This window comes from Chrysemys picta, chromosome 2, assembly GCF_011386835.1.
Source record: "Chrysemys picta bellii isolate R12L10 chromosome 2, ASM1138683v2, whole genome shotgun sequence".
In the NCBI taxonomy this organism is placed as follows: Eukaryota; Metazoa; Chordata; order Testudines; family Emydidae; genus Chrysemys; species Chrysemys picta.
Window position 1 is genome coordinate 36,736,818 of NC_088792.1, and position 13,922 is coordinate 36,750,739.

General features: G+C 43.9%; 2 protein-coding genes across 14 annotated transcripts in view; one reads left to right on the forward strand and one right to left on the reverse strand.

Annotated features, from left to right (window-relative positions):
- LOC135981923 (myb/SANT-like DNA-binding domain-containing protein 2) overlaps positions 1–13,922 on the reverse strand; it is a 226,115-nt gene that overhangs the window by 178,611 nt on the left and 33,582 nt on the right. The window lies entirely within an intron of this gene.
- Positions 10,899–13,922, forward strand: part of ARHGAP21 (Rho GTPase activating protein 21) — a 198,831-nt gene continuing 195,807 nt past the window's right edge. For 5 of the 13 annotated variants that reach the window (XM_005302799.5, XM_065586871.1, XM_065586879.1 and 2 more), the window contains exon 1: positions 11,274–11,844. In XM_005302799.5, coding sequence (XP_005302856.2) covers positions 11,770–11,844 — 75 coding nt within the window. In that variant the 5' untranslated portion in view covers positions 11,274–11,769. The other 8 variants (XR_010599116.1, XR_010599122.1, XM_065586878.1 and 5 more) reach the window with 6 other exon arrangements.

Below are 13,922 nucleotides of genomic sequence, written 5' to 3' on the forward strand. Positions count from 1 at the left end.
TCTACCCCTGCCTTTCCTGTCAGCTCGGGGCCCCAGCACCCTGTCTTGCTGAGCCAGACACCCGTCTGCTCCAACACAGACTCAGGGTCTGAATTACTTGCCCCAAAGCTGCAGGTTTACCTGAAAGCAGCTAACAGAAGTGTTCCTGTCTTTAACACTCAGATGCCCAACTCCCAATGGGGTCTAAACCCAAATAAATCCGTTTTACCCTGTATAAAGCTTATACAGTGTAAACTCATAAATTGTTCGCCTTCTGTAACACTGATAGAGAGAGATGACAGTTGTTTGCTCCCCCAGGTATTAATACATATTCTGAGTTAATAAGTAAAAAGTGATTATATTAAATACAGAAAGTAGGATTTAAGTGGTTCCAAGTAGTAACAGACAGAACAAAGTAAGTCACCAAGCAAAATAAAATAAAATGCACAAATCTATGTCTAATCAAACTGAATACAGATAAAGATCCTCACCAGTTCCAGAATGCTCCCTTTTACAGACTAATCTCCTTTTAGCCTGGGTCAAGCAATCACTCACACCCCTTGCAGTCACTGCCCTTTGTTCCAGTTTCTTCCAAGTATCCTTGGGGGTGGAGATGCTCTCTTTAGCCAGCTGAAGACAAAATGGAGGAGTCTCCCAGGGGTTTAAATAGACTTTCTCTTGTGGGTAGAGACCCTCTCCTCCCTCCTATGCAAAGTCCAGCTCCAAGATGGAGTTTAGGAGTCACCTTGGCAAGTCACATGTCCATGCATGACTCACAGTTTTTACAGGTAGCATCCATTGGTTACATGCTACCTTGAACTTCCTAAAGTAGACTTTTTATGTGAATTGGAGCATTCCAAGATCCATTGTCCTTTAAGTGTTTCTTGATTAGGTACTTAATTTCAACATTCCTTTCTCCAGGAACTGACTAAATGCTCTACTAAGGTTATTAGAAATCAAGCCAGTACACAGCCAACATTCGTAACATCGAATACAAAAATGATACATGCATACAAAAAGGATTAATACATTCAGTAGATCATAACCTTTACGGAGATATGTTACATGGCATATGTAGCATAAAACACATTCTAAGTATATCTCCATAGAGCCTTATGGGAGGTACCGTCACAGGGGCAATCCCGCGGGCCAGATCCAAAGCCCTGAGAGGCCGGATCCAGCCCACGGGCCGAAGTTTGCCCACCTCTGGTTTATACCCATCCATGACAGTGCTCCACTCATGTGAGTTACCCCATCAAGTCTCTGTTATTCCAATCACATCATAGTTCCTTGACTGTGCCAGGACAGGGACAATGCTTCTAATAGATTGCCCCTTTTAACTGATGATCTCAAAACACTTAACAGATGTTGCTGAATTTAGCCTCATTATGCTCCTGGGTGGTGGATAACTATCCTGGCCTACATTTTACATAAGGGAAAATTGAGACTTGAATTTTCAAAAGTGGCTTCTACTATTGATTTCCTTAATTTTGAATTCAAAACTGAGATGCCAAAAATGAGAGGCCACTTTTGAAAATTTGGGCCTATGTGCCCTGCTTGAGGCCACAGAGGAGTCAATGTCCGAGCCAAGAGTAAAATCCCAAAATCCTGACTCTGTGTTGTGCTCTGACTGCTAGACAATACAGATCCCCAGCAAAGCCACTGCTGGATTCCTTTTAGGTTCACTTGTCCACAGACCACTGTGATTGTTTATACAGGACAATAGTGTAAGCATCTTTTCCTACATATTCCAGTACAGTTGTGCATACATGCTGCAGCAGCTAATCCTAAGTAACAAAAAAATGTGCACAAGACACTTTTTACACATGAACTGTAGAAAGAAGAGATAGCAGGCTCTGGCAACTTAATGTGAGTGTGTGGAGTGGGATGGCGGGGGAGTGGAAACCCCATCTATGCTTTGCCCCAGTCCATTGGCTGGTAAGGACCTGATGCAGTTTAGAGCAATTTTAGTGATGCTCTAAATTGCACCCAGCATCCTATAGCCCCAAGAGGGGTGCTCCAGCCATGCCCTGTTTGCCTGGCCATGCACCCTACATACCTCCTATGCCAGGTACTGCAAGGGGTGGGTAGGCTAACCAGAGAGCCAGCATAACCAGCACTATTGCTACAGGGAGATTCTCTTATACTGGGAGAATCCTTAGGAGGCTGGGTAAGCTGTCTTTGTAGCCCCTTTTGCCACCAGAACAAGACAAAGGGTCTGGAGAACCTGGTCCTTTATGGTCTAGTTTTGTCACTGGTTTGGGGGCACTGGTTTTCTATAAAAGGTGTGTGTTTGTTTCTTTTTTGTTTTGTGAACTTCTCAAATGGATTAATTATTTGACCTATTCTGTCTATCATGTGAAGTAGCGTCACCCATGGACGAGAAGGGCATGATCCTGCCAGGTGCTTGGAGCTGAAGGCACAGAGCATCTTGCAGCACTGGACCTTCCAGTGAATAGTTGTATGCTGTGGAGCTTCACTCAGTTCAATACAGGGTCCCCCCAAAAGCTAGCAATTGAAATGGCCCTCCAGCACTAAAAGAGCTGAAAACACTCGAATCTCATACATCTGGTTTTACCTCTGTTTTCAAACGTATTTAGACTGTGAAGATATTGCTGTAATCTGTGATTCTTTTCTTTCATTCTTTTTGCTTTCCTGAGGCATGTGACAGTTCAAAAGGCAACATCACTAAATATTAACAAACTGTTTCTTATTGTAGTGTTGGCAATGTTTTAGCCACTGCTTCCTCTTAAAAGAAAAGCAATAAATAAAGGAAAGAAGATAAAATAAATGTGGAGGCTGTCAACACAGTAAAATAGTCTGGGTGAACAAAAAAAGTTGACAAATGATGATTAACACAAATCTTGAGTCACGTGCTCTCTGGCTTTTATCAAGATATTTCTAAATGTTAATGATCTTCTGCAAAAGAGGAGCCTTGACTTTAGAGAACTCTGGGGGTGTGGGAAGGGGAATAAACTCCTGCAGATGGCAGAGAGCAATATGAGGAGGTTGGCGCCTTAACAAGCAGAACAGGAATACAGATGCGAATGCAGTGAGGAGTATGGTACTCCCTCCAGATTTCTGTTTTATATTAATTATGTGGATTAATTTAATTTTATACAATGTGTACAGTATTTCTGGCCTCCATTTCGACAGCTTCTTCCTCCTGGAGTCTAACAGTCCGTCTACATCTCATTAAAAGCAAAGACCACGCTTTCTATATCAAGAAACTGACATTTTATTCTTATTTTTGACTTATGAAGAAAAACGCTTTGGGCCCATCCGTGCTTAGAGTTTTGTACAGTTTTTAGGCTGGCGATCAGTGACTGCCTTGAGTGTTAAGTTAACTTCAGCTGTTTCTCCTGCCTCCCTTTTAATACTTTGGTCTGCTGACTATAAGGCCTTAATCCTGCAATAAACTCTTGGGGTGGACAGACCCCTGCACTGACATAGGTCCTACTCCTCCAAACGGATCTAAGTTAGGAGGTGAGATGTTATGATATTGTACTAAAAATAATTCAATGTATTTAATGAGTTAAAACAGTTTGGCTGCTGCTTTCTTCAGAGAACAAACAGTGTTGAAAAGAACATCCAAAGTTGTCTCATTAAGCAGAAGACTGCTGAAAACGTTTTGCTGATGTGGCTTTGTTTCTCAGTTCGCTATCTTCATTTCCTTTTCTCAGTCAGTGTTATGTGATTGCTGATCATACTTCTGGTTGGTCTGGTTTTTTTTTTTTTAATCAAGATGCATTTCAAAGTCTACAGCATATTGACACAAACTGGTGCAGAGTGGTAATAATTAATTTAGTCACATTATAAGCACATTATGCCCAATGCTTTAATCTCTGTCAGTTCAAAAGCACATTTCATCTTTATATATTGCAATCTGCATTGGCAATCAGTATAGCTAGTTTTCAGAGATGAAAATAAAACCACATTTCTGTTCATTAAATGCACTGATCTGCACAGCCGGATTTCCACACATGCTTTTTTCTTACAGGCAGATGAGCCACTTAGAACTTGCCAAATATTGGTACGCCTAATTCCTGCTGTTGCCTCTGTCAGTCCCTAATGCCAGACATTCTATTCCTCTTAGGTTATTAATTATATGAGCTCCCCAAAATTAGTCTCCAAATGTATTAGAAAAAAGAGGATTATCCCAAACAGCATCACTAAAAATAATGGCCCTGATTCTGCTCTGCCTAGTACCTTATATATGGATGAAAGAAAAATAGGTATGGAGAAAATAAAAAAGAAATTAAAATTTCTAGATGAGTGAGACAAGGAGGGGACTGGAGGTAAACAAGATTTTGAGGCAGGGACTGAGGGGAACAAAGCTTATATGTGCTTGCCACATCTGGGGCCCCCTACTTCTACTTGTCCTGGAAATTCTGGCTGAGGCTGTAGTGAATTAGGTAGAAACACTACTTATGCTATGGTGATGAGTACATTATAAAACTTAACCCCCTGATTCTACAGACTGATTCAAAAGGGTTGCCCCATGTGCCCATCCAAAACTCTACTGAAGTAAATAGGTCTGCATTTGGTCGCATGTGTGTTCTCTCAGGGATCTGATTGTAGGGTCAGGGCCATAGATACTTAAGCATGTAAAATAAATCTGAAACTGGAAAAGAAGAGTGCAATCATTTATGTAGATAGGACCTTGATAAGTTATGTTAGTAATGGGCTAGCTGTTTAAATAATCAAACCATTTACCATCAAGGCTAATTCCCACTAGAGGTCACAGATCCACACATGGGAACTGTTACTTCAGGAGGGAGATGTAAGGTAACCCAATTTGTCCTGTTTAACTATCTGAGCACCTAAACCTTTTCTAACATGACTGATTTTAAAGAGATAAAAACAAAAACAAAAAACAGTTCTGAAAACTAAAGAAATATAAAATGCTTTACATCAGATAATTCTCACTAGTTTTCTAAAGTAAACTCCTCATCATTTAACTGAATATCATATCATTTAATTGAAAAAAGTTAATAGGCCCTCAGCAGGACTGAAGCTGTACACTTATTTGTTAGGCTACAGCCTCTTTAATTAAACAATGAAGGGAATTTACAGATATTATTATACTGGCCAGTGGAGGGCTCCTTATTGTTACATGAATGCACTAGAAACCAAGAGAATTACAGTGAAATATACTTACTACAAAAAGATGGATATGAAGGCTATAAAAATCAAATAATGTGCATTCCCAAATTTGTACAAACATCCAGGTCCATGGAAAAATGCTTTATCATTTAGACTTAAAAGTACACTGTCAAACTAGTTTTTTTCATTTTTTTGTCAGTATTCTTTAAATAGAATATTCTGAAGATTTTTTTTTTAAAAACCTTAAACAGCACTTTAAGAAGAGTATTTTTGTTCCCCTGTTTTAAAGATCGTCCCGTGGGTCCCCAGGCCTGCAAGTCACAAAGCATGGACAGACCCATGCATGCATATGGAGCCTCACTGATTGAATGGGGTGGTGTACACACGTGGAGATCTGCCAACATGCTTCAACATGTATGATTTGGGCTTTTTATCAGTTTCTTCTTTGATGGAGGTCTTTGTATACACTCAATTGCATTGTTTCCCTATAAAATTCTGTCAAAAGCACAGAGTAAACAACAGACTCAAAAAAATAGAGAAATTGAATTTTGCTTGCTAAGTTCTTTCAGTTTTAGCAATTGAGGAAGTTATTTTAACAATACTATGACACTTTCAGAAACAAGTATTATTTTCATGTTGATGATGTCCTGTTTATCTTACTGTATTTTCTTTCAACAAAATATGAAGAGTAAGAGTTTTGTTTATGGGGACAGAGTGGTGCAGTACATTTTCCTTTTCCTCTCTAGAAATGCAAGTCAAAATTAAAATGAGTTCTGATTGGCACTTTCTAGTTCCAGTTTGTGCATACTATTGCTAGCTAGAACGTTATACTGCAACCAACTCATCCCAGCACACCATGTAATATGCGTTTTTGTCTGTGGTTGGTCTATATGGTGAACTCCTTTGGATATGGATCATGACATATTTGTTTGTAGAGTACCAAGCTTGCTGTTGGGGCTCAAATACTAATATCGTAAAACCCATGTAAGCTCGCACAGCCAGCAGTCTCTTCTGTACAAAGGCCCAGACCATGAATGGAAGGGATGGTCTTAGTTAGGATGAACAGGGGCTCATTCTTGTAAAAGGTGTGTATTGATGTAATTTTACTCAGATGGGTAGTCTCACACGGACACTTCTGGGGGGATTATGTGAAGAATAAGGTACCACTCAGTGTGAGTGACGGTGACGAATTGGGCCCTGAGGATCCCTCTCAAACTGCCATTGGAGGCACCAGAATGCTTTTCACTAATTTGAGAGAAAGGTGTCTGTCTTTTTCAAAAGGACATCATTTGGGGTTAGAAAATGAAGTAGCAAAAAGCCCTGAAGTAAGGGACAGCAGTATAACTTTATGTGTAGAACAGTTACTTCTTCTTTGAGTGCTGTCTCTGTGGGTGCTCCATTTTAGGTGTTCGTGCACCCCTGCACTTGTACTCGAAGACTTTTGATAGCAGTGCCCAGTTGGGTCGCACATATGTGGTCCCCGTCTCGTGCTGATTCAGGCAGTTAACTGACGCTGTGCGACCAACGCCCACTCAGTTCCTTCTGTATTGCAGAGGCTAAGTCCTGTTAATAGTTCATCATGCTTCATACACTTCAGAAAAAGTGCAAATTAACTGGGCATATACATTGTGCATCCTGGGAAAGATTAGAAAGCCAAACTACATGTTCACATAATGAGGTTTGAAGTCTTGCAGTAGTGCACTCCATTGTGTTCCTTGCAATATTCAAACAAATAATTGTTGCAATTAAACTAAAAAAAAACCCAAACTAGCTGTAGAGGATTTGTTCTGGCTAGACCATGTGGGGAAAAAAGGCTGGTGAGGACAAACTCCTTTCTATAGTTATCATAAAACCAACCCTACTTTTGATAAAACTGTAATTACTGCCTAACCACACCTGTTTGTTTTATGTAAAACTAGAGTAATTTTTGCTCAGGGTTATTTTTAAGGTTCAAAGTTACACCAGTTTCACTGGTGATTCAAACATTTGCCCAAATTACCTGCTGTAGTCTGTAGTTTAAAAAAAAAAGTTCGGATTGATTTTAGTATAAAATCTTAACAGCCCCTGTTTAAAGAGGGTTTCTTGTAACAAACAATTGCCAAAATACAACTCATTGAACTGTTATGTAGTTATTGTAACTACATAGAAGCAAACCTTATGTACAGAAAAAAGGTTCTGGAAACATTTTAAATGCAAATATATCTCATTATACAACCAAATATGATGGGCCAAATTAATCTAGGGAATGACTTCATTGAAATCAGTGGAGTAACTCTAGGGATGGTGACTCAATATATATTTCTCTTGTTTGAATAAATAATTTAAAGGTGATCTATTTTTGATTTCTTGGGTTATTCTAATGTATCTGATGATATTTTTAATTAGAAAGTTTTTAGGCATGAGGAAAGTTCCATTTCATTGCTCAAAATGGAATAAGTGTGAGTACACCTTAGGAAGTTTGTATTGGTACAGGTTCACACACACACACATTGTTAAATATTTCAAGCCGCTGAGGACTAGATGGATTGGTCAGGGAATTGGTAAAGAGACACAGAGCCTTTTGGCTCTAAGCTACCTGTCTGCATCCACCCTAGTGGCTTAAGTTAAATAAGTTGGTTGTCTCAGACCAATTCAAAATCAATACAGCACACAAAAATCATTGTCATACTGCATGATCCTGCCACTCTTATGAGTAATTCATAGGACTACTTGTGTGAGTAAGAGATTATTCAGATACCATGGAGAGGGTGTGGTATAAGAACTTCAGTAGAATTGAGTAGTTCTCCCTGTGAATAATCGTTGCAGGTCTGTAGCTAGCACCATAGTTGGTAGTTTTGGTAAATTGACAAAAATAGAAATGGTGTGGAGAATGAACTATCCTCTCACTGCTAGAAGTGATTCCTACAGAATTTGGGCCAGGGATAGTGCGGGGAAACTTGCAATACCATTGCTCATTCCACACATGTTCTGTGAACAAAGAACTTAAGGCTGGAGTGCATGTGTTTACAATCACACTTTCCTATACAAAGAAAATAAAAACTGAGGTTTTTTTCTATGCTGTATTTTTCTGCACCTGTATAGCTACACTGATATTGCTCCACTGGTGGATGTTGCTCACTGATGTAAAAGAGACTTTCAAGGCACTAGCAATCAGGCCTGGAGTTCATTTGTGTTGAAATCTGCCTATTAAAATAGTTTGAAAACTTTCTATGTAGACACTATGATAATTTAGATTTGCAGTTAGTATTGTAGCTGCTGTAGAAGTAGTTACTATAGTGCGTATGGACAAATCTGAGAGGTTTTTAAACACAATAGTTTGGCAAATTAGCAAAGTGATTAGTTTGTAACCTTAAAATAAAAGAGTTGTTTTTTTATTTTGTTTTAGGATAACAGCATATTAACAGGAAAAGTATTTGTTTTTCACCCTTGGAAAAAGTTAAATGCTTAACTATATGCACATAAGTAGACTGAAATCAATGGAAGTGCATAAAGTTAAGCACCTGTATGAGTTGTTGCATAATCAGAGCCCAATGTTGTAATCTAATCCTAATTGCAAGGAGTGCAACCATCCCTTATAATAATTGAGTTTTGAATTAAACAAAGCCTGGTCTATATGGACATGAAAGATCCTATCCCACTTTTTGTAGGTGAGGAGGTTTGATCCATGTTCTCTTTTTCAGAATTTTCCATTTCCTTACAGTTGTGTAACATGTTTAGTTGGTGGTGATGGCTGCATTTCAGTGGTGGTTCTCACCACCAACCCATCTGAAAGGGGCTTCTGCTTAATTAGTGGGGAAAATCCGCTTGTGGATATTTGCATAGATGCAAAAGGAGTCAGTATTTGGATAGTTAGTTAGAAATCTTTCCCTCTGGGTTTGGATTGAATAATATAGACACCTTTCTTGGCATTCTAGATATATTATCAGAAGGAGCAGATATTGTGTGGTTGAGAGGGACAATTATCTCTTCTGTGGGGACCCCTAGATCAGAGCAGGAAGAAGGTTATGTAGGGCAAAAACTAAGGAGACCCTTCTTTGCTTAGGAAGGTGGGGAAAAGGTGGATCTAGAGAAAGAGAACAAATCAACACTGAATTATTGTGGAAGTGGAGAGAGTTTATGTTCTCACCTTTAAACAAAAGTAAAACCAAAGGCCTCAAGCCTTTCATTAGGAGAATTATGAGTCCTATTGACCCACTATCACAAAGAACCCAACGGCATGGGACCTGAGTAACATCTACCCACCAGAGATTATTACACAAATATGGTGCAGCTGGGGGGCAGGAGGTGTGTTTCCAGGAGCGATGAGTAACTGGTAGGGAAATGGAGTTGGGAGTAGTTATTGTTTCTGGATTAATTCACCTGCTCTTGAATACTGGACAGGAGGTTTTGGAAACTCTCCAGACAGGAGGGAGGGGAGTGTTAGGTTTATTGGTACTATGGTGGGAATTTGTAGATAGCAAGGTGTGAAAGAGGATTTAAAAGGACCCTGGCCCTACAGCTCAGTAGGCAGATAGCGGCTTTAGAGGGAACCAGGGCCAGCTCCAGGGTTTTGGCCGCCCCAAGCAGCCAAAAAAAATAAAATAAAGCCGCGATCGTGATCTGCGGCGGCAATTCGGCGGAAGGTCCTTCGCTCCAAGCGGGAGTGAGGGACCGTCTGCCAAATTGCTGCCGAATAGCTGGACCTGCCACCCCAAGCACCTGCTTGCCAAGCTGGTGCCTGGAGCTGGCCCTGGAGGGAACTTGTGCGTTTTCGGGGAGCTGGTTTCCTGGGTTATGAACCCAGGGTAGGTGGCCAAGGGCCAAGTCACTGTGTTTTTAATGTTATCCCAGAGCAGGCAGATCTCGGAGAAAGAGCCTGGAACTCTGGGGGAGAAGGGTGCCTGTGTTTTGCCAGCCCAAGCAGTAGGACTGGGCCGCGGATAACAGCGAATTGGTGTGGCAGGAAGGGGACAGGGGTATGGGGCTACAGTGGTTTCTGTTACCAGCCCTGGGCGTGAAGAGTTTTCCACGGCTCCCGCTGTTTGGCTCAGCCAAGCCAGGAGTGGATCTGAGGGTGGAGGGGGGTCAGGGAGGCATTTTCTGACGCTATCAGGGCCCCGTGTGTTGTGCTCCCGGGCTGAGCTCGAAGCTCAGGGCCCGCTCTCCGAGTCTGCGGGTAGAGCAGGGGACGGGGGTGTGGCGATTTTACGCGGGAGCAGGAGACTGGCCCCTTCTGCTTCAGCCCGGGTGCGGGAACCCTGCTGCGAGCAGCGGGTGTCGGGTTTTGGCCCTGGGGCAGGACCCGCGCTCTCCTTAGCCAATGAAGAGCTGGAGTTGTGGGGGTCACAACGTGTCCTGTAAAAAAGCAACAGAGGGTCCTGTGGCACCTTTAAGACTAACAGATGTATTGGAGCATAAGCTTTCGTGGGTGAATGCCCATTTCGTGTCCTGTGACTTCTTGTCCACGCCGGGCAAGGCCGGGTGTATTGGGGGGTGGGGGTCACACCGTGCCGCTCTGGAGGGGGATTCTGTGGGGTGTGTCGGTGGTCGCAGGGGAGCCCCCTGGCCCCCGAGGCGGCGCTTGTAAATTTCAAAAAGCCGCTGTAGTAAAAACACCCTCTCCCCCCCCCTCCTCCCCCCCAACGCAGCGCCCAGCTGTCGCCGACTTGGGTGCAGCTGGCACCACCGGCGCGATTGCCCCAGGCACGGCGCTGGGGGCCTGAGTGCGAGCTTGGCTTTCATTTGCCAGGCGGCACAGACCCGTCTCCCCGGAGGGAGCCGCTCAGGTGGCTCCAGCTCCTGCTAGGGACTGTGCGTGTGCGTTAAATTTCACCGCATGCGCGGGCAGCTCGGGGCAGGAGCTGTCGGGTTGGAGGCGGAGAGGTGTCTGCGTGTGGCTTTGATCAGGAATAGCTCCAGCTAATGCAGAGAAACGTGGGGGCGTTTGATACAAACTCCCACCACATCACAACCCCGACTTTGCCAGGCTTCTCCTGCTGTAATTCGCGGGGTCCCCCCCGTTTGGGGCAGCAGAGGGGTTATGTCTGGGACCCTGTAATTCTGCAGACAGCCTGCAGCTGGCCCGGCGGCCCCCGTCCCCACCCTGGCTGCAGGAACGGGAAGCTCCCTGCAGCTGCCTTTGCCAAGACGTCTTTCCTTCTCGCCGAAGTTGCTCAAAGTTGGCCAAGGCGAGGTAGTAAAGTCACCAAGAGCGCTGCGCCGGGCGGGCTCCTGTCCCCGCTGTGCCTGGGAGGAGGGGTCAGTGGCCAGCGGGATTTCTTTCCACACCCCTGGGTCACGTCCCCACCCCCTCCAGGGGCACGGACGATTGTGTGTAGCGGAGGCGGTGGGCGCTTCCCGCTCCCCCCGTGTCTGGGGCTCCGGAGAGGAGGCGGAGGAGGAAGAGGAAGATGACGAGCCAGCGCAATTAGCCTAACAAGGGACGGGTGGCGGCAGCGGCGGCTTTACCACCGCACTGACACATCTCCCCTCTCTCCCTCGCTAGCCATGAAGGTGGAAGCCGGGGAGTTCAGCTGAAGTCCAGGGGGATCGTCCTGCCCTGCCCCATGGCAGCTCCGTGAAGCCTCCCCCCAGCCCCGGCGCGGGGCCGACTCGGGTTGCTGCTGGGCGTTGGGCGGGCGAGCGAGTGTTTTCCAATGAGGGCTCCAGAGGATTTGCTCCTCCTTTGTAACCGGGAATGAAATAATGGCGACCCGATGGGCAGCGGGGCCGCCCGGGGCAGATGGAGGCACCGAGCCGCCCGCAGGCAGCAGCAGCCAGGTAGGAGAAGTGGGGTGCAAGGGGGGGCTGTCCCGTCAGGCGGGGGCTGGGTACGCCGCGCTAGGCCGGCTGGCGCTGAGCACCGGGAATGGCTTAGCTGGAGCTGGTTTAATGGCCGCCCCCTCCCTCCTTCCTGCCCGCCCGCCCGCCTCAGAGTGGGACGCTGGGAGCCAGGATCTGCCGTCCCCAGAAGCGGGAGGCGCCGCTGCTCCTCTAGGGGGATCGCCGCAAAGTTTAAGCGGCTCCTTCCGCCCCAAACACCCACTCATGAGGTGGGGGCAGCCGGGCCTCTCCCCCAGCTTTCGGGTGTTGTCGGTGTGAGGGGCAGCCTGGCCTGCCTGACCCCCATTACTCCCACCCTCCCCCGGGATGTCAGTGGCTGGGGAAGCCTGGCCTGCCAGCTTCTTCGGAGTGCCATTGGTGTATGGATCTGCCTCTCCTTTTGCAGGCAAACTCCAACACCTTCCAGTGAGAAATGTCTCTGGGCACAGCCTTTAATTCCTGGATATGCTGGTAGCCAGGTCCCTGAAGCCCCACGAACCTGCTGCCCTAGGCTCTGGTTTAAATGTCTGTGTGGGAGTATTTGTATGTCTAGTATTGGTGGTGGAGAGTTCCTGTGTGTATTAAATGCCTTATGGTAGCACTGCCTGTTCAATCCTGGCTTGAAGGGCCCCCACTTCAAACCCTTCCTTCTACACTCTGTATTATAGCATTGAATGCCCCCAGTGCTTCATAATTAATCAGGGCTGGACATCAAGAGTGACTTTATTCAGATCTTCTTGTATGTGGCTTCAGCTGAACCCTCTTAATTCAGAGTTCAATAAGAAAATCTACATACTGTATATCTATTAAACAGAGCCTGCAGCCTTCACAAATTCTATCCTCTTTCCCATGGCTGTCTTTGATATTAAGGAGGGAACCACCCATACTTTTGAATTTCATCAATAACAAGAATGCTTTGCTTCATGGAGGTCAACTTAGGTGTTGTGTGTGTGGTTTTTTTTTTTTTTTTTTTTTTTTTTTTAACTTTACATTGCAACTGTCTCTAGTCTGCCACTGGCCTTGACTCATTCCAGTACCTTGATGTAAGGGCAGAACACATGGTATTGTAAGATCATCCCAGTGTTGAGACCCCTGTAATATCTTAGTACAACAAGTTGAGGTCGGGACAAAGTGTTAGTCTTAATTCAGAATATGTTTACTTTTGTTAGTTAAAACCTTAGTGGATAAACTGTGACTGTTGTGCTGGGGGGGTGACAGTGTTAACTTTTTTTTTTTTTTTAAATCATCAGTGGAATTATCTGCATAACTGAAAGCTTGAGAATTCTTGGAAAATGCATCACTTAACTCTATTTGAACATTATGGGGAGAGAAGAAACTGCACTTTTTAATGCGCAAATGAAACTGCTTAGTAATTCAGCTCATACTGAATCTATTGGATCTTTGGCACTGAGGTTTACATATAATCTACCCATCATTAGCATGGAAAACCATAATGAGCCCTTGGGAGTTTAGTCCATGTTAAGGACTCTTGGTGACTGTTTAATATATACACTATTACCAAATGAACTAGTTGGTGGTTATGGTTTGAATTAAATTATATGTGAAGCTATTTCATCCTCTGATTATAGACATGATAGTCGTAATAGCCACATTTTACAGGCAAATTATTTGTTGAAAATAAGCATTTATAGTGAAGATTCCCAGCTACAGTAGTCGATACATCAGTAGTATGACTGTGGATAGCATATGTGATGGCTGAACAGATCCATCAAGGCTTTTCAAGTTTTCCGTTAATGCCATTTACATGCTGCTAGATATTCTAGAAGCAGGAGTTTTTTGCTGGGCTCTAACTTTACAAAATATAATTTTGACGTAGAAGGCTGCCACAAGTGATTAGTGTTTCTAGTTTGGGACCTCCTCCCTTATATGGTTGGTTGAATTAGGGTTATGTGTACAGCATTTATTAAGTATAAATGGAATTAAGCTCTTTAAAGTGTGAATTACCATTTGATTTGCAAGGCTGATGATTTGTATTGGGATATTAAGAAAATAATTTAATGAAACATCTTAATGCC